General features: G+C 42.7%; 1 protein-coding gene across 1 annotated transcript in view; it reads left to right on the top strand.

Moving 5' to 3' along the window:
- LOC107223748 overlaps positions 1-20,464 on the top strand; it is a 190,324-nt gene that overhangs the window by 149,383 nt on the left and 20,477 nt on the right. Inside the window, exon 5 of the mRNA XM_046745327.1 lies at positions 15,935-16,096. Within this exon, the coding sequence (XP_046601283.1) occupies positions 15,935-16,096 (162 nt within the window). The remainder of the gene's footprint in view (positions 1-15,934; positions 16,097-20,464) is intronic.

Below are 20,464 nucleotides of genomic sequence, written 5' to 3' on the forward strand. Positions count from 1 at the left end.
GCTGAGCCTGGAGGTAAATCTCTCGTTCGTTAATACCTTTTTTATGATATGAAAAAAGCAATTGCGATGCGTTATAACTAATATAAACACGCGTGTTGGTAAAAGTAAGATGTTTTTACTATCGGGATTTTTTCAATCCATCGTAATTTACGATTAATTGCATATCTTTTTTTTCATCTTCTCCATCATACGCATGCCTATAATGACTGCAAGAAGATCGGTTCATCACGGAAAGTTTCGAATGCCCGTGAGATGAATATGCGGTACGATAAGACGGGGTCCGAAGGGATTGACAAATTAGGGTTAAATCACGGGTGAAAGGGGGTGGGGTTGTTATATAATTTATGTAACGCGTCGGAGATCGAAAGAACGGCGAGACAGCCCTGAGGTTATTCGACGCAAAGCCGGTCGAAGTGAAAGTCGACAAGGCACGTAGAACTTGGCGAAAGTGGATAAATCCGTGACGGGAAAACGCGATTTCCGCTAGCCAGAATCATCGGATCAAGAAGTAAACCTTTATGGCTTTCGAGATGTCTATCTCGTCCCACACAATGAAACTTGATTCTATTTTAACGCGGCGTTATTGTCTCCGTGTATTTTTTTCATCGCTCGGTGAAACTGCTGTGTTAGAATAATTAAAAAGAAAAAGTATAATACTAAAAAAAAAAAAGAAAAACCGCTCTCATCCTCGACGCACCGAACAAAATATAGCGAAAGGGCAAAAATTCGTCGTATATTTTCCCTTCGCGCGGGTCGCCGATCTTGGTAATTGATCGGTAGGTGCATTAATTCTGCGGATAATAGAAAGGCGGGCGGACGGTCACCGTAGAGCCATCGAGCTGCCTGACCGCATCAGTGCTTAAACTACTGCTAGTAGTACTGCAACGTCGACGGTATAAACCGCGGGCCACGCGAACGGCCGCAAATTATCGGATCGTCTAGCGAGACTCTCACGAGAGTGCCTTGTGTAACAATTTCGCATTATAATAGGAGGACGGGTGACGAGTTGTGATCCTTTACCGCAGTGCATGGCGTGGAGATGACGAGGTTTAAACGGGTGGATATATTTTCAAGACTGCAGTCGTTGCTATTCTTATTTTCATTTCTACCTCGGGCTTTTTGTTACTTTTTATTCAATTTTTTGTTTTTTTTTTCTATTTACTTCTTCTCCTTATCCGACTTTTGATACCGTTGAACGTGTCGTCGATGGGGAAAAGGAGGAAAGAAAGATGAGGAAAAAGGACGAGATTCTCCTGCTGCCTCGCCACCTGTGAGACATAAAAACGAACGTTTGCGACGAAGTGAGGAACGCATATATATATATGTATACATGTACGGGGAGATTTAAAAGTGACGCTTGGTATACGGCGCTGAACTGAAAATCGTAAAATTGATGAAAGAATGAAAATAAAAAAGCGGTCAGGTTCGAAATCGTCTAACGTGGTCTCGTTCACTTTTTGGCTATATAATTTACGCCGTACGATGTGACACTTCTTTGTGAAATCGCGGGTAAGAGAAAAGAGTTTACCAATTTCAACAACTTTTTCAACAAAGTTTACGTTGTTCTGATTTGCGATTAAAATCACGACGATGATAACTCAGGGATACAGTAGGAGAAACGGGATCCTGCATAGCGATGGCAAAGATAATTGGCTGCTCTGTAGCTTATCGTTAGGCTTCCTAACTCTCGCAAATCCGTGAATCTTAATCCCCTGAATCATTGAGATTGCACCGAATCCTTAAGCAAAAACGGTGCAATATTTACACGTGTGTTTAATAAAATAACAGACGCGGGTGTGTGAAAATTTGATTAGTTAATCGTGCCGTGAAAAATTTATTGCTATTGCATGTATACGTGTGGTTCTTAATTGAAAAATATTGTTCTGGGTGGAAAATAAAAACGAACCTCTTGTAACGGGTTACTAGGAAATGTTATATTATAAGTATTGGGATAAATCACGCGAAACAATTACATAGACAACATTTTCTTGCATAAATTGTTAAATACGACATTCATTTCGCCATTTAACTGCACGGTAACAGAATTACGAAGATCTAATTCTTTATACGAGGTAGAAATCAATAATCGTTCGCGTCCGAAACTTTCGTGCGAAACTCTGGCTCTCGGTTGGAAGAAGCTAACCTCGAGTAGAACTTTTTCGCGAATTAGCGAGGAAGAAGTTGGTCTTGTTTCTGGTTCCGAACGTGGCGCCGAATGTCGCGATCATCCATCCACGGCAAAGGATCGCAGATGCACGACGTAGAATTTTGTCTGAATCTGTGAACGGTGGGTGGAAATAAATTTCGCGAGATCGGCGATTCCTGTGAACGATCATGGCGGATTTTCACTTTCCCCTTATCGCTCCGAATGCCGGCGACCCCTAGGCCAGCAGCCACCCGCAGCTGAGGATCACGAGCCGAAATCAAACCATGCGAGAACGTATTATTATTTCAACGACGTCATCGCGACGACCCTCCGATAACCACTTTTTACCGCAAAACGAGCTAAACCCTCGGAATTTAGCATTTCGAGCCTGTAAGGGCGGGACAATTATTCGAACCTGAATTTCAACGAAAAGATAATAATTTGCAAGAAGTATACTGATCCTATATGTATTGCTCCAACATATATTTTCACTTATCACGTGTCAGCGATTCTTACGAGATTGAAGTTGTTATGACTTTATCGTAGCAACAAAACGTTAGAAGGAAATCAACTATTTTCAAGTTTTCATTACCTTTAAAGAAACTTAGATTTCATAACACGTGTCTTGTCTTGTTTCATTACGATTTGCTGAATTTCAGACAATTCTAAAGTCGCGAAATCACGGTTTTCCCTCAGCATGAATCGTCACAGTAACGTTACGAATTTCAGCATGTTTGATTCTTCTGGAGTATGTATATTATATACGCGCGTAGTGAATTCGGCTATCCCGTTGTCATATCCCGGGCAAAATTTTGCCTGGCTTATCTCTCGGCTTCCGCTAGACTGGAGCCGGGCTTGAAATACAAGTGAAAACAACCCTTAGTTACACACCGCGACGTCCCAATTCCGATCCTAGAAACTTTCGGGGGCTCAATCATCCGCATCTGCGTATGTAAAGACTACGCGTCCCACATGTCGCATATTCCTCGAGCTGGAAAACGCCTCGGGGGAGGGTCAGCAGTTACCTGAATGGTATGTATGTACACCTACATACATACATACATATATATATATATATATATATATATATATATACATATATATATATATATATATATATATATACATATATATATACCGAAGCCTATAAAACGAGTTGTTTCCGCAGGGTGAAGTGTCGCGCGTATATATAGTAAAGGCACCGATTGAACGGTGCGCAGGGAATAAACTGGAGGCGGCGGAACCGTTTCCCCGCATGAAAATCTCCGGGGGATTTTTTTCGTTCCCGCGGAGAAAAATCGCATCTGATAATCTGGTGGGTGTCGAGATTCCGTGACTGTGTACAAGGGCGAGTAAGGGAGAAAGAGGGGAAGCAGAGGAGCAGAGTAGACAATACATTTGTCTAATCCACAGCCTATAAATTTTACCCGGGGGGGGAGGGGGGGGGGGGGGGAGAATAGAAGTTGCGGGAAATGACAATAGAGATCCCTTCGGCTCGCGTCCTTACCGCACGTCGCTCTCTATCTCCTCAGTCCTTCTTATATTTTTTTTTTTGCCAATTTTCGTCCCGCTTGCACCAGCGCGTTTCTTGGCGCCTCTCTGCGTCTGTCTTTTGCGCTCGAACAGCATCATATATCAGAGGATCTGTCCCGCGAAGCGTATTTCGGATTTCTACCATACCCACAAAAGCTTGGTGGAACAGGACTCGCGTCGCGTCGCGTCGCGTCGCGTCTAGGAAAGCTTTTTCCCACGGAGCGAAAGAAAGATTTGTGACCTGTGATATTGAAAAGTATTGTGGGAGGCTTTACCCCAATCCTTTCATACCTCGATGCCCTGTGCCTTTCTCTCTCTCTCTCTCTCTTTCTCTCTTTCTCTCTCTTTTTTTTCTCGCTTTTCCCTTTTCCATGTACCTTTTTGAAGCTGCAGACGAGAACAGTGAGTGAATGGCCTGCGGGAAACGAGTGACAGGTGAATCCCTAATTTTCCTGTCATCCACCAAAATCACCACAGTTAACAATGAAAAAAGCCGACCGGAAATCGAGTCGAAAAGTCGACGGTGAGGATCTGAAGTAGATATCGTTGACGCTAATTTATGGATTAGGTATCTTCTTACGGAGAGGTCGCTTTTTTTTTTTTTTTTGGTTTTCTTGTTCACCAATTGCGTCAAGCGGCAACTTTCAAGACGAATACACCGAGTGGAATTACCTAGGGAAAATCACTCGGCGAATAGTGAATTCAGTTTGGCAATATTCAAACTTCGATAATGCAATACTCGAAGTGTAACAGAACCGGACTGGTTCAGTGAGGAAACGAATTAATATATATGTCAGTTGAACTACCGTTTCTGCTCCTGGCCAGGGATTTGCACTTTGAATTTCAACTTCCATTTCTAACTTACAACTTCCTATATCGCAGACGAGACGGCGAATGTAAGACGGTGCCAAAGTGTGCGAACCAGGAAGTGAAATGTAACCAACTCGTGCCGTGAATGAAAACGTACTTTGATTATTCGAATTGACTCGATTATCACTGCAGGCTGGAGGACATTCGACGTCAAACTTACGCGCAGTTATCATTTTCCCACGAAATGTAATTCGGAACGGATTGTAAACAATATCTGTACGGCGCTCGAGATTTTGGTATGCCGGGTAAAATCTTTGTCTCGGGTATCGAGCTCTTCGAGAACGTGGGATTAGGATGATCTCCGTGAATGTTTGACGGCGGGAGGAAGGGAGGAAGGGAGGAATGTCGGCGATGCTAAACAGGTCGCATCTGTTTGCTGTCCGTAGTTCGTGTCCTCGCGTCAGGTCCTCCCTTTTGGCTAGTTGATATTCCGTTGTGGTCACGATGAAACGTGGCGGCGTCGTCCGACGTTCTTTTGCATAAAAATCAGAGCCTGCATCTCTGAATAATAAAAAACCCTAGCTCAGAGGCTCGCCGAGGAATCGCAATTCTCATCCATGCTCGTATGCAGCTGGAAAAAGTGATGACAACCGGCGTGATCTATTGGTCTCTAAAACGGTTTCGCTCAACCTACTCCCACCTGGAATCGAATTTCTCTCTGCGAATTAAGGACGAATGGGCTGTGTATGTTTGAATAAAAAGTTATGAAATACGAAAAGCTCGGTGAAATATTTACGGTAACGTCGTTATTTGTACCTATGAAGGTGAAATAGGATGACACGATGTTTCTACTATATGTACTACAAAAATCATTCGGAGCAATTGGAATAACGCGATGTGAAGTATGAATAATTTAAAATAACCTCTTAAAGTTAGAACGTTCAAAGTGATTGAATTCTGATATTTTTGATCCGATTGTAACGTTTTTGTAATAACTACGCCGTAATGGAAACTTTTTTGTGGCTATTATCCAGACGATTTATTGGGACCTAGCCAGTAAGCAGAATGAGTTAATAAGTATTAGAATCTTATTTAGAGAAAAAAAAGAAAAACATCAGAGCTTGAGCCATTTTGAACGTCCGAATTAAAATCTTTTCTGAAATTGTCGATATATTAGCTTTTGATATTCAAATTCGCGGTTGGATTCATTTCTATTACATGGGAGATGTGTCGTTTAACTCGTGCTAAATATCGTTAATACAAACAAAACCGTAGGATATTTTTTAAACAGTACATTTTCATCATTTCCTATCTTTTGATTCAGACGGTACGGCCCATCCATTCTCAAGCCTGATATGTTATTTTGACTCGCGTGGATTTTAGACGATTTTTCACTCTCGCCAGCCTGACTTTGACGTCGGAACGAACGAGCTAAAGGTTTTCACCCGTAGTGTAAGGCCTATTGCGGCACAGGCCCATACAGGGTTCAGACACGGCTGAGGAGAGTCAAAAACCTACGGTGAATATAATGCAAATTTTATAGTGCCGCACTCTTTCCCCTCTCCCTATCTTCTTCTCTCTCTCACACACTCTCACTCTCTATCCCTCTCCCTCGGGATAATAAAATGCTCAGTTTACGCGTCGATTTATCATCCCATTCCGGGTGGTAATATCGCATTATTCTCGCAATTTTTATCCCATCCCTGACAACAATGCCGATGTGCAATCAATATTCCCTGGCTCCTCAGTTCCGCCCGTCAGGTATCGAGGACAACAAATCATTTTTCAACCGTGTGTTGCGGGTATCACAAACGCAACGTGTCGGGACGGATGAAAAAATGAGGAATTGGATATCGCATCCTCAGGGCATTAATTGGCACGTCGCTCGTCAAAGAGTCCTTATTCGGCCGTTACTCAACCGCGTCTGGACCCCGTCATGATCAAGTCTACAAAGCCACTCCTTCGTGGGTCGGCCGACGACACCTTTTCGATTCTCTCGTAAATAGGCGAACCGGATACTCGGATGGTGTCCCATTCGCCTGCTCGATAATACGCCTTTCCCTGATCATTGGCTTGTTGTTAATTGCCGGCTTACGCCAGACGCCGCCGAGTCGCCGTTGAGCCGAGCTTGCGGCAAACAGAGAAGGTGGAAACGCTTCCGCAGTACATGCACACAGTCCTGTAAGTTGGAAACATCCGGAACTCACGCGTGTTAACACTCGCGCGCACAAACACTCGTCGCGCTGCAGTGCCCATACGTATAGAAGTTACTTCGCAAAGCTTGGCAGACTTTTAATTACCCCACTCGTGGCCGTATAATAATTAATTAACGCTCACCCACCGAGACAAATGACGATTGTCGAGCGGAACAAACTTAACCGACTCTAGTCGCACTCTCTCTCTCTCTCTCTCTCTCCTTCTCTCAAGCTTCTCGACCTCTTTAACTCGTGTTCGCACATCACAGCGTCTAACATCTCGCCTCCCGTAGTCGTCGGTGAAGACGAGGAAACTGCCCCCGGTTTACGAACCTTTTCATTCTCGACTGATAAAGAAACGCCTCGCCGGCGAGATCGGGCTTCCCGAACAGACGCATCCCCGTCTGGTATCGGGGAATCGTTTGTCTCGGGACGCGGGGAAGAGTTAAGCCCGCCTTCGCGGTGCGCGATCGAAAGATGGATGAAGGAAGCTGACGGAATGAAAACGCCAGAAACACCCGCCGGGGGTTGAACGTTTTCTAAACGAAAGGTCTGCGGAAACCGAAGCTTGCCTGAAAAGTTTTACTCGAAGAAAGGCAAATCCGTACTATACTTTCCCGTTTTATCACCTCGTAGATTCTTAATTAATTATGACCGACTGTCGCCCCCCTCCGGGAATTTATCCACCAAGGCGAAGGAGCCGAAGTGAGCAGAGTTCCCTTTCCACATTTTTCATCTCTTCCTTTCGATTCTCTCCGAGTAATAATTGAAATTGGATGAAATCAGACCGGACTTTTGATGTACGGTTAGTATTTAATTAGCGAGCTTGACGGTAACTGACCCCTCCCTGACCCATGGAACTGAGGATGAACACGTATAACGACGGTAAATATGTTCTCGGTTCGCGTCCCGTGACTCAAACGTCGCGCATACGTGGCACTCGGCCAAACTCTCCCCGAATCGCAACAACCGATTGCTAAAAGTTCCTGCCGGAGGTCGTTTCGCGAGCGCATAAACAAATTGTTACGGTCCATGTCGACAATGGACCCTCGGGCACGGTAAATATAGCTGTACGGATAGTCCGTTGCGCTGAAAAGTTAAATTCGAATTCGGCAAGTGGTTCGGTAGCTCAAAACGATTGGGAACATGGCCAAGAAAAAACCACCCATTCTGCTAAATATTGTATATGTATTAGAACATTGCACGGAACGATCAGTTCCGAGTTTTGTTTTCGCTTTTCATACTCTCGCGATCCCGCTCGATTTTCATCCACATTCATCTATTCAATCTCGCGAGGTGAAATTTCCACCTCGTGAAACAAACCGTTACTTTCCTCCCGTATATATTGGCCTTCGCCCCGGATGAACAGCGGCATCCACTCAACAGACGTGTCTTAAATTAGTCGAAAGATAGGAAAACGGAGGGTCTGAATTTCTCCCGCAGGGAGAAAAGCTAGCTGCTGAGACCTTAGGATCGTTCGTTCGTTCGTTCGTTCGTTCGGTCCTTCCTTCCGTCCTTCCTTTCTTCCTTGCTTGTTTCCTTCCTTCCTTGTTCGTTTGTTCGCCTTGGGACCGACGTCGGTAGAAGAGGAGTTCGAGTTCATTTCGTGGCTGAACCGAGGTGGAGAGTGCGGTATAAGGTGGCGAACCAGTGAGGCAGTGAGCCGGTGAGGCGGCGAGGGTGAGAGTCCCTTGTTACCGAGGATGGGGTTAAGTTAGATTGCTACAAGACAGATCATAAATATCTTCCAGCCCGCTCACGTTACAGTATCCACTTAGTCGTGTGGTGGTGAAACGAGGTAGGCGAGTGTGGGTCTCACTTCGTTTCACTCTTTCTCCCGAAGCTTCTACCACTATTTATCTATCTCCATTCTAAAAAAATAAAAATAAAAAAAATCAAATAAAAAGTGCAAGAGGGCCAAGGACGAAACGGGTGCTCGACACGATTAGCGCGGCGTATAACCCAAGCTTAATGAGATTAAATTTCCCCACGACTCTGAACCGAACACAAACTGGCACTGCGGTCGTCAAGAAGAGAGAAATATTATTTTCTAGGTTAAAAGGTGGGCTCGTAATGTCGCCTCATCCGTAAGTCCAACCTACATGTATATTTAAAGGTTCGAGACGTTTCAGCTGGCATTGATTTCCACCCTCTACTTAAAATCCTGCACACCATCCTCTTTCCGCTCATCCATGATTCTCTCTCTCTCTCTCCCTCTCTCTTCACCGTGGGAGATAAACCCAGGGAAATTTCTAACGATCCTAAACACCTGGTACGGGCTTGAGTCGAGGCATTAAAACGACCCCGTTACTCTACTCACTCTCTTTCTAGAGTGTTACGGAAAGTCCTGGAACTACCTGGTAGGTAATAAGTCGACCCTTCGGCGCGAATTTCAGGGACTATATGACTCGGTGTGGTAGTTCAGCTCAGTGGGGAATACGAGCAGGCAAAACGACCCGGATGCTCGAATAGGACGGTTCCTTCTTCGGTAGAACGAACCATACTCCGATGTACCCACACTATCAAAGATCTACGTGCGAACACATCCGCGTTACTCTCAAGACCTGCGTCAATTCGTACGATTGCCCGTGTGAATGAGGAGTTCTATTGTGGTCCCGGTTTCGGTCGTTTATTTTATCTTAATAGACCAGAAAACGATAAAGAAGAGAAAATCGCCCCGGTATTTCCGACTCACTTACTTCTACTTCCTTCCTTCCTTCCTTCCTTGGTTCCTCTCTTCACTATCACTCGAGGCGAGGAATGATGACCTAGCCAATCGCTACCAGAAGTATAAAACGAAATCACGAAACACCTCCAGGATCCGGTACCTACAGGGCTTTCGGTATCGACCATCACTTTCGCCGAACGAACGCCACACTTACACCTCGAATACGTGTGCTGATGCTGCTTTCGAGAAACCGTAAAACCTTCGATCAACAAGCCTTTTTCACCCGGCTATCGGCCCGCGATCAAAAGCTTGTAGTAGAAACCACGTTTCATGTCCTAAACTCCACGTCATCTCAGACGTGATAATATTGTGATACATTAATCCCGAACGCTGGAATGGTCCTCGAGCCTAATGTATTCGGTTATCACTTTATTACCCAAGGAATCTGTATGTATATTTATACATGATATCATGTGCCTAGTCCAACAGACCTGAATCACTCCCTCGGCTCTCGAGCGATCATTTGTTTCCCTGTTCACTTCCTCCTTTACCGCTTCAACTCGGAAATCCGAAGGGTTTTCAGCTCTCGCTCCGGGTGAAAATCGAGGCCGTTTTAAGGCTCGCGAAATATCCATTAGAGTGAGAACTGGAGTTTGCATTTTCGTGTTTAAAAATTGAAATACATATACATACATATATATATATATATATGTAGAGAGAGAGAGAGAGAGCAAATAAGGAAAAACGTTAATGCAGCACCAGCTGCATAATAATAAACTGGGTCACGATTTCGTCAGCGCTCGGTTTTTAACTCACTGAGGCTGCAGCTGTACCAAATAAAGTTTGAACGAATTATTCTGTAAGCGCAGTTTGTGCTTTGATTTTCTTTTCTCTTACTGCGTATCCTATTTTTTTTTTTTTCTTTTGACACACACATCGTGAGATGACAAGCGGATTGGACAGTAGCCGGGTTGTTTGCCGGCACAATTTTTACTCTTATTAGCATTGTAACGACTCTCCTCTTCTGATCAACCGAGAGGATTAGCCAGATCCATTAGTTACAGCGCGCACAGAGCTCATATATTCCGATTTAATTCTCTGATCAAGAATCCGCGAAACGTCGGCCGTGCTCCAGCCTGCAAGCTCAAATAACTAACGATCGAACGGCTGTCTATGCGAGTAGAAAATTTATAGTACGCTACGGTATAATGGCGTTATACATCAGCCACCGAATGAACACTCAGATACAGATAATGCAGGTGAGAGCTGCCGTGAAATATCTTCCGAGTCTTCGCCATCTCCTCCCATTTCGCGTCAAGTTTCCACTACCGAATTTGATCGCATAAAAAAAGAAAAGACGAATAAAAAATTATAGATAGATTTCGTTTTTCTTATTCGCTCGACTTCTTGCTTGACTTGTATGTTTATTTATTTACTTTCGTACAATTGCAGTCGGGAGTTTCTTTTCTTCTCCCCGTCATTTCATTCTTTCCTCTTTTCCGTCGTACTTCTTTAATATAAAGTCTATACGTATATATATCCCGGTCGTCGTTTTAACCTTTGCAAACGAGAAACGCCAAGTACACACTTCTGGCAAAGTTGAAACTCGTTGTTTCTAGGCGACCGAGACCGGCGTCCTTCGCACGTCTTGCAGGTGCTGCTGTTTTCTCCTTATTAGCACTGTCTCGAGTGTCTCGAGAGGTGGAAAAGCCGACTTCGACACCTTCTCATCCATATATCTTAATACTCGAAATTGACTGAAAGGAAAACTAAATTTTTTATAAAAAGATGACGAAAACAATCGGTAACAGAGCTGAGGAAAGTCGTTTGTTATGTTCGACTGAACGGGAAACTAAGTTTAGGAGTTTCGCGTCTGAATTTTCTATCCTGGTACACATGTATACCAGGTATGCATGTACACCGCATACCAGCAGCACTTTGTGGTTAATGGGAAATTGTATATAGTTTCATCGCCATCTTGTTCTTCGAAAGTTTAATTACCTGTAAAGTTTGGGTAAAGCACGAATGTCAACCCATTAAGATTGTTACCAAGTTTTTATTGCTGCAGCCTTCTGACATAACTAAATGCAATAAACAATCCAAGTGCGATAGCAGTAATTTTCACACATCAAAAATCACGCGATATTGTAAATAAATTATAACTAGCTAACATAATTCAAGGGATCTTCGAAAATTTTCTACCTCGATCTGTCCGTGACGAAAAAAAGGTAATAAGAAAACTCGAGCGTATCGATCGCGGAGCCGCAAGTTATATTGCTTGAAAACGAATTTTTAAAGAGCCCCTGTATAATGGATATCTACCGATTCAATTTCAGACTCGACCAATAAGCTGACAGATCTGGGGCGGATCCGAAGGGTTGAAGGATGTAATAAAAAATAATTACCTGTAAAAAAAAAAAAAAAAAAAAACGTGATGTGTACATCTATATCAAATTTCCTTGTCGAACGTCTGTGCAGAGAGTTGTTCGAAGTCCAAAGAACGTCGCGGCCATTCCAGCCACTCAGCTTCCCCTAATTGTATACGGGAGGGTCCGACTTTTCGAGATGTTTCCTTTTGTTCTTATTATTAATCTTTTCTCCTCGACTTTTTACTTCTTCATTTTTCATTTTCATTTCATTCTATTGAAAACGAGGGAAAAAAATGTATGAATCCTTTTTTTTTTTTTTCTATCTCGCATTTGATGAAAAGGTGGTCTTGTGGCTACATCCGGCAATTATAATTCTCATTAACATTCCCACGTGGTGTGAAAAGCAATTAGCACCCTTTCGCGGACGGGGAAACGTGTTCGGAAAACGGCAGACGGGCAGCGTTGTCGTCTTCGGATCGTAAGTCGAGATACCTGTGCAAAGGGTTCATTGTACGAAAGTATTATAAGGTGCGACGGAAATTACAGGGAGCAACAATTATTTTTCAATTTTAACTTTCCTTCCGGCGCTCGCACCTCTCGTTACTTAACGTACCTACCCATAAACGTATTTAAGCGGGGAATTCAATTCGTTTGGCGATATAATGTAATAGCGACTCTTTCACAAAAACTTGTAATCACGTGCCTGCTGCAGCTGCGGCGAGACGCTTTTCTGCACAGATTACACAGCTGACTGAAAAAGCTGAAGAGAAGCGGAGAGACGCGGAACGAGACAGTGAACGGAGATCGAAAAGTAAAGCGGTGGAAAAAGGAAACTGATTAAAAAATAAAGAAGAATACTTTAAAAAAATATTAATGCACGAGCAATTTTGAATTACTTACGACCGGACGTCCCTTTACGCATCCGTTACTTTTTCTTCTTCTCTTTTCCCAGCCTCTTTATCATCCTCTTAGTACGTAATAAAAATAAAATTCTTCCATCGGTTCTGTTAAGATGAAATATATTCTCCATTGGAAAATTTTTGGTAATTTTCTAGAGAAGGCTTGTTACTTATACATCTCGTATCAGGCGAAGTCTTCTCCATCTAAATTAATAAGCTACCTCGTACCAAATTGCGATTTCTTTTTCTTTTTGCACAACGGTTCTGGCGCGTTCATTAAACAAACGCTGCTGGTTTGTGTGCTCGTGTAATACTTATTGTTGAAATGAAATTTTCTGTACCGCACATCGCTGACTGATATTAAGATTGATGAGGACGCAACGCGGCGAGCAGATGCAATTTAAGATCACCCTTCTTCTCTACCACCGTGCCTACAAAATCTGTTATTGCTTATCCAAAACTTGGGGCTTCGCGAAGACTTTCCATTACAGCGGTATCCTTTAACGTAAACATTGGTAGAGTTTGCTGAAAATAAAATCAATTTTACAAAACGAAAAACTCTGTATGTTTAAAGTGGAAACCAACAATTATATCCGGTAATCGATTTTTCTTTACATGTTTTGAAATTTCATACTCGATCATGAATTGAAATTGATAATCGGTTTAAGCGCCGATCTAAGAATGATGAAGAAAGAAAGGTAGGAGATCCGCACTTGCCACGCGCAGGGTGATAGCCGGAGTGAAATCCAAACCAAAAACCAGTAAAAAGTAAATTTCAATGCTAAAGAAAACTCGCTGACTCCCCTGAGAAACCGCTTGTTCCCCTCCGGGTTTTAAATTCTGCACGATACGCGCCCCTCGTCACGCCTCTTCTCGCCGTGGTGAAAATAAAAAAGATGAAGAACCACATATAACTAGAAAGAAACCCTGCACTTCACCCTTACAAGTCGCTGGTAAAGCGAAGCACGATTGGCCATATTCGCAGAGATATAATCTACAAGGCACAAGGGTATCAAACAGATGCGATGTATAGGCATTACTTCCACCCTCCTATACTTATATAATATTTCCACCTCCGCACATCCGGTTAAACTTCGAGACGAAGCGTAACCCTGTCCGACTGATTGATCGATTCCTTTTTTGCTAAACGAAATTTATTCCGGATCCTGCATGTGATACCCTGCAATCTTGTCGTATAAATTTCGCTCCTCGTATCACTTTGCTGAGTATAACATATATACGTGTATATTGTATATATGTAGATAGACGCGTATGCAGGGAGGTTTTTACAGGTATACTCTAGAGTGGGTCTAAACCGTAAAACGTCAAATTCCCGAAACCGTTGGAACAAGCCATCGGAAAACGCGCCGGGTAAGAATGACCAAAAATATTCGATTATGTTTTCTCGACTAATCGAGTACGATCGATTATTTTTCAAAATCGATTAATCGACCGACTCAATTATTTTTCCTCACAATCGGTTTTTCTTTTTTACTCCCATGAACGACGCAAAACTACTTTAATTCATGTGACTAAAGTATCAATTATTATCATTGTCCTAAGTGAAATATAAATGAATGTTTTCGCACGATATTGAAAAATATTTTTTATGAAACTATAAATTATCAATAAACTTTTCCGCCATTAAGACTACGTACCGAAGTTTACGAAATTTTGGTTTCATCGATCATCGATTTAGGTCAGTCGATGCGTCGATTATTTTTAACTTAGTGGCTATCGCTGACGCAGACGGTAGGAACGAATTCGAATTGAAGAGAAAATTTTTTCTAACGTGTCGGTAATCGTTATACGCATATTCAACGTAGAATGTATAGATAGAAACATATTATGCCGCGGACAGGGGAAATTGCGAGATCGTAAAACGCCACGCTTATCGACTCTTTGATATCCCCATTACTCTAAGAGCACTCTCGCCTCTCGACTATTGACAATAAAGTAAATATTGGAGCTTCGGGCGTGCGAGAAGGCGAAGGAACAACGTCTTCCGATGCACCGCCGTCTTTTCGCGCTTATAATACACCGACCGGCGTCTCTCACCTTTGGTACTCCGTGGGCTTTACTGCGAAGCGTACTTTGATCACCTTTTTTCATCCCCTCCCTATCATCAGAGCCTTTCCCTGATCAGGTCGTCCGTTTCAGAGGTCCGAGCGTTAGTTATTACCGAACGTGCATCTTCGGCAATTTTAATGAATTTTTAATGCCTTTTAATTGCAGAGTAATAATTACAAGGTAAAGAATTGAACGGAGAATATCGCGAAGAAGAAGAAAAAGAATCGCGTTGGTCTCTCTGAAAAAAATTGATTCTCTTCCTGCCACGTGTACTTTCCGCATGCGATTCTTGTCGCAAAATTACGATCCTCGATGCTTCTCGCTGTGTCTACGGCTGCAGAAAAGTTCGCGTAAACATTTTTTTTTTTTTTTTTAACAACAATTGAAAGAAAGTGAAACCCTACGTAGACATTGCACCGGGCAGAAAATTGAATTGTAATATATCCTGGTCACAGGCAATTTCCGTTGTTAATAAAAGGAATCCTCGCGCGTGCCGCGCGGTCTGTGAGAATTTTTGTCCCACCATCTGAAAGATACGGGAAACCATTTCTGTAAGCAAAATGTCATACAGTACGTATTCACATAACTGCGTGTATGTATGTATATTTTACCTATACGGATACGTATAGAAACGAAATTTTTTGTTCATTCTTCGCGGAAGCGAGTGCTGGATGAGAACCCTGTAAAGTGCAGCGCGAAAGAGCTCTGCGCTGGTAACTTAGTTTGTCAGCCTTCCGTCGACCCTTCCAGAGTCTCGCTTACTAGTTTAAAACGTGCCACGACCTTTCCCGGTGGGATTTTTATCCTTTTTTTTTTTTAAATCCATTTTTCGTTTTATCCATTTCGGTCGGATTTTTACCTCCCGCGCACGATGGGACCTTTTATTATACGTAAATACATTTACCGCAAAGAACTGTACGTAACATGTATGTGATACGTAGTTCGTTTCGAGAAAAGTCCGTTACTTGTTACTTTAAGAATACATTTTTAACCGAGTTTCAAAGATTTATAAATATCGTAAATCTTGTGCTTGAAAGTAAGATCAATAAACACTGACTTACAGAGGTACAATTATTTTCAATCGAACAGAGTGAAAATTGTTGTTTTTTTTTTCGCATTCAACGAGAAACTTTATTCGCCACACGTCGTTATATTTGCGAGAAACGTGAATAAATTTTGCATACCGCTCTTAAACAACTCGTCCATATCTATCTAATCCAGGCTATATTTATTTATTTTTTCAGAGTTTACCGCAAACGCCGGCAGGATGTACCGGGGCGAAGGGTCTCAGCATCGGAAGCACTGGAAGCGGTAACGTCGGTTCTGTTCCTGGTCCGGGCCTGGCAAATGGAGCCAACGTAGAACATCCGGATCCGAGAGATAGTGCCGCTATCAACACGGAGCACGTGAGTAAGGCGGAGCCGCCTTCGCCTTTTATTCACCCCCATCCCTCGGCGGGGTTGCGCGTCCATTGCTCTCGGTGATTCCTCCGGTATATTTCAAAGTCAACCCTTGACACCCTTGAGGGCTGCCGAGGCAAACAGCGCGCCTACCCGACGGAGGCTCGAGCCGGGTTTTGCCTCCTTGCCAAATCAATATTGAGGAATTTCCGCCCCAGACGCGCCCTTCGCGCTTACTATATTTGTATTTACATTTCTTCTTCTTCTGCTCCCTGCAGCTTATACCGACGAGGGTGCCAGACAATCGCCCAGTTGATATTCCCCGACGTTTCCACAATATTCAAACGAGAGAATTCATATCCCGCCCACTGTTGTACCTGTTACAATATTATTACTATTATTATACGTATAGAGGCACCCTTTTTGTATCTCTATTTTTTTTTCTTTTTTTTTTTACTCTTTATTCTATCTTATGTTTTTTACCCCGTACGATTGAATCCTTTCTCGTACGAGAGACGAGAGGCACAAAGCTCTGGGGTTGGCAGACGTTACAGGTATACACGTTGAGGCCAAATCGTCGTCCGTTTCTAAAACTAGGCCACGCCAGCAATAAACGCCGAAACCTGTAACTGTATGTATATATAAACGGTTTTATGGACGCCGCGTAGAAACACGTCTACGGTTTGGCACTATTACCATTTTAACCTCTGTGATTTAATCAACCTCCGGCAGCAGCGGCGGCCAATCTCCAAACGTCGTTATATTCACCGCTCGCGTCTCTTCATCCAATCGACGATTTTTGTCATCTGAAATATTTATCCGGGGGATCGTTTGACCAGCTCTGATTAATCGGGGAAAACATGCAAATTCGGTCACGTATTTAGGGAAATTTCGTTAACTGGTTGAAAGATAAAATCGTCAAAGCCCGTAAAAATTTTACAATCAAATCAGTACACCCACTGCTATCACGATCAAACGTTCATGCGATTATCGACAACTTAAAACGAGTTCCATTAACGATGCTGATGTTTTTTCTCTCCGTCGGTGAAGAGACGAGGGGGAAAACAAAAAAAAAAATAACGGCACTATTCTCTCAATCAGGTAATTGGATTAAAACATGACGTCAATCCGTGCATAACTGTGTTTTCTCCGGTTTCGACGAATCTTTTAATAATACGTACTGCAAAACCCAGATCCACGTATACTCTTTCGTGCATCCAGCTGTAATGGCGGGGGTCTGGTTTAGGGTTGAAATTGGTCGTCATGTTACCCCCAGAATTACTGGTGTCCCGATAATTCCAGCTGTCTGTACACGAAATTACGGCTCGTTTGTCTAACTTTATTAATTTTAGTCATTCGCGCTGGTATTGTCAGTTTTTTATTTTTCTATTTATTTTTTTTTTATTTTGTTTCTTCCCGAGGGAGGGACAAATGCAAGGTTTTTTAATGCTTTTTTTTGCACTCGTACGCCGACGTTGATTTTTACTCGAAAAGTAAAGCGTTATTTTTAATTCTATTTGCGATATAAACACGACGAGAGAACGAACCGTGAAAAGCAGTCAACAAAAGATACTGCATCATTTTTAACTTTGACAACAAAAACGCTTCGTGAATAATTCAACCCAGGAGCGTAAGGCATAATATATATGTATATATAAACTCGGATCGAGTTTGAAAAATTTTTCACCTCTCGACGCAGACTTTTCGATTATTTTATTCGCATACATGATCCCCTTTTATCCCCATCTCGAATTCACCCGCGGGGGGCTAGAAATCAAGTCGAGGAAAAACACGGGGGCGAAACCTTGGCGTAAAAAACATTTCGCGCAAAAAGTAAAGAAGGAATAACCGGCAGAGAACGAAGAACAATGAGAGAAGAAGAGGAAACGCTTCACCTTCGCGTATTGGTATTCGTGTACGTATAACGTGGGTGTGCGGTGCAGGTACGGGAAATTGCAAAAGGAACGGGACGAGGGATCCCTGATGATAAGATGGCGAAGTAATTTTCGGGAATCACCTTTTTTCCGGTAATAAGAGAATGGTGGTCTCCGCAGGGAGGCGCCCCCAGCAAAACTATTATTTACCGTCTCAGTTCCACGCGTCTCGGATCAGAACTCCGAAGTTATCTTCAACACCCTCCTGCCTCGACGTACCAGGCAAAAAAACTTGATTAACACGCGCGGAATTTGTCTGCAGCCTTGCGAAAAATCGCTGAAAGAATGAAGAAAAAAAAAAATAAATAAATAAATAAATAAAGAAAGAAAGTAAGAGAAACCAATCCAATAATTGCTCCGTTTATTCTCTCCTTTTGTTTATACGTTTCTTCTGTTGTTTCCTTTTGTTTTTTTTTTCGAATAGGGGAGAAATTTCTCTATAGGCCAATTCACGCAGCGTACAGCGTTGATAGTTTATACGCGTGTGGGTGTATAATAAACGAAAAAACAGAACAAAAATAAAGCCAAGTTTAATCAAGTCTGTATTGTGTCAGTCACGCGGACTGCTTTCAGTCTTTCATTTCGCAAATATTCGCAAACGCCCGTTGACATGTTAAATCAATGCGACATATGCCGCTGCTGCTGCATGTGTATTGTTCGTTTGAAAAATGAATACATATTCCAGACTGAATTGTCGACGAGCTGTTTTTTGTTTTCTTTAATTTTTATTTTGTTTTTCGTGCCTTTTTTTTACTTAATCAAAAAATATTTACCGAAAGTTGCAATCTCTGCCGAAAAAATGGCCAAATTTTATTCTTCAGAAAAATCTGATTCGATATTTTTCTACTATTCTATAAATCGTCTCCGTCAAAGCGAGCCTAAAGAATTTAGAAACCATCCCCCCTCCCCAGTCCATTGACGCTGTTTCAGCCATTGCGCTTTGTCGGGTTTATCAGTCTGACTGGGCAGCGGTTTTGCCTCTTTTACCTTTTACCTCTTTGGTCTACACTTTTCTTTCTTTTCTCTCCTTTTTTTTTTTTTTTGTTTCTATTTTTTCATCTCGACCCCTATTACTTCCCATTTCCTATTTTCGTCTCCCTCGTTCACTCTCTCTCTCTCTCTCTCTCTCTCTCTCTGTCTTGCTCTCTATATTTTTCTCTTTCCCTTCCGTTCCTTTGTTCTGTTTTTACTCCATTCTTTTATTTTTTTGTTCCTAATCTTTTTATCTCTTTCATTTTCATCGGATGCCTCCCGGTCCGTTTGAACGATTCCGTTCGAAATTAAAACCTTTATCCGACAATGGGTGCACCGTCGCAGCTTCAACGTCGGAACGCGTCCATCGATATATTATACCTATATTGAGGAAAAATCGACAGACCAACGCCGACGAACGCCGATCGGCGTATAGATTTATCCCGAAAACAGAGGCATTTTCGAAAGCGCACAAAGAGAGATACGTAGTAGGTACGTACCTACCGTTATTACTCTTGCCGATCATAGTCCGCGGTGCACGACTGCACGGAAAATTAAAGTCGCTGGCTGTAGATGTGTGCGAAATTAAACAGCAAAGAAAAGAATTCATTGTTTGCTCGGCCGTTCCCTTCGGAATTTGAATGGGCCGTTTTTATACATGCGTATATGTATAGGTACTGATCTACATAGCCACTTTGTTGGTATAACATTATAACGCGATGGTACGTACAGTACATACATAATATATGTGTAAGGGAAAATTTTCAACGTTATACCAACCGAGTATATATTATACAATTCAGCACCTCGTTTCATTTTGTTGCAGACCATTGTCCCCGCAACGATGAACATTTCGTTTCATTTTCATATCGTTTTTACCACAAGTATATTATATTCACAATGTTTGATTGATGGTGTACGTACACGGGAATATTAAGCATGGAACTGGGTCGTATTAGTGTAGCTACTCAACGCCTGAAAATGAATATCCTTAAGGATGCACCTGCATCGCTGTACGTATAACGTACTTTTATACACACGCCGGAAGTAGGTGTTTTTTTTTTATTTATTTTTTTTATTTAGCCGAACGTTTTAAACCCTCCGCTTTAATATTCACGAGGGTATTTTCACCGGCCGCACAAGCTTGCCGGGTGAAGGGCAATAAAGCGCAATTTTCTCCCCGAAGATTGGTGCAACGGCCCGAAGGAGCGGATGGCTGATGGTGGAACGTTAGAACGTTGCAAGTACCTAATACAACCTTAACTTAACCGGGGTGACGTTGCGGGGGAGGCGAAGAAGAGAAGTTGAGAGAAAATAGATCCGGTGAGATATTGGAAGGTGCACGGACGAAGTGGGTCACAGTTTAGGAGAAAGAGGGAAAGGGAGGGGGGGGGGGGGGGTGGTCCGGATAGATAGAGAGAAGGAGAAAAAATGTATGTTGCAGGGAAAAAAATCGGGGGAGAAGGAA

This window comes from Neodiprion lecontei, chromosome 1 (assembly GCF_021901455.1).
Source record: "Neodiprion lecontei isolate iyNeoLeco1 chromosome 1, iyNeoLeco1.1, whole genome shotgun sequence".
Classification (NCBI taxonomy): Eukaryota; Metazoa; Arthropoda; class Insecta; order Hymenoptera; family Diprionidae; genus Neodiprion; species Neodiprion lecontei.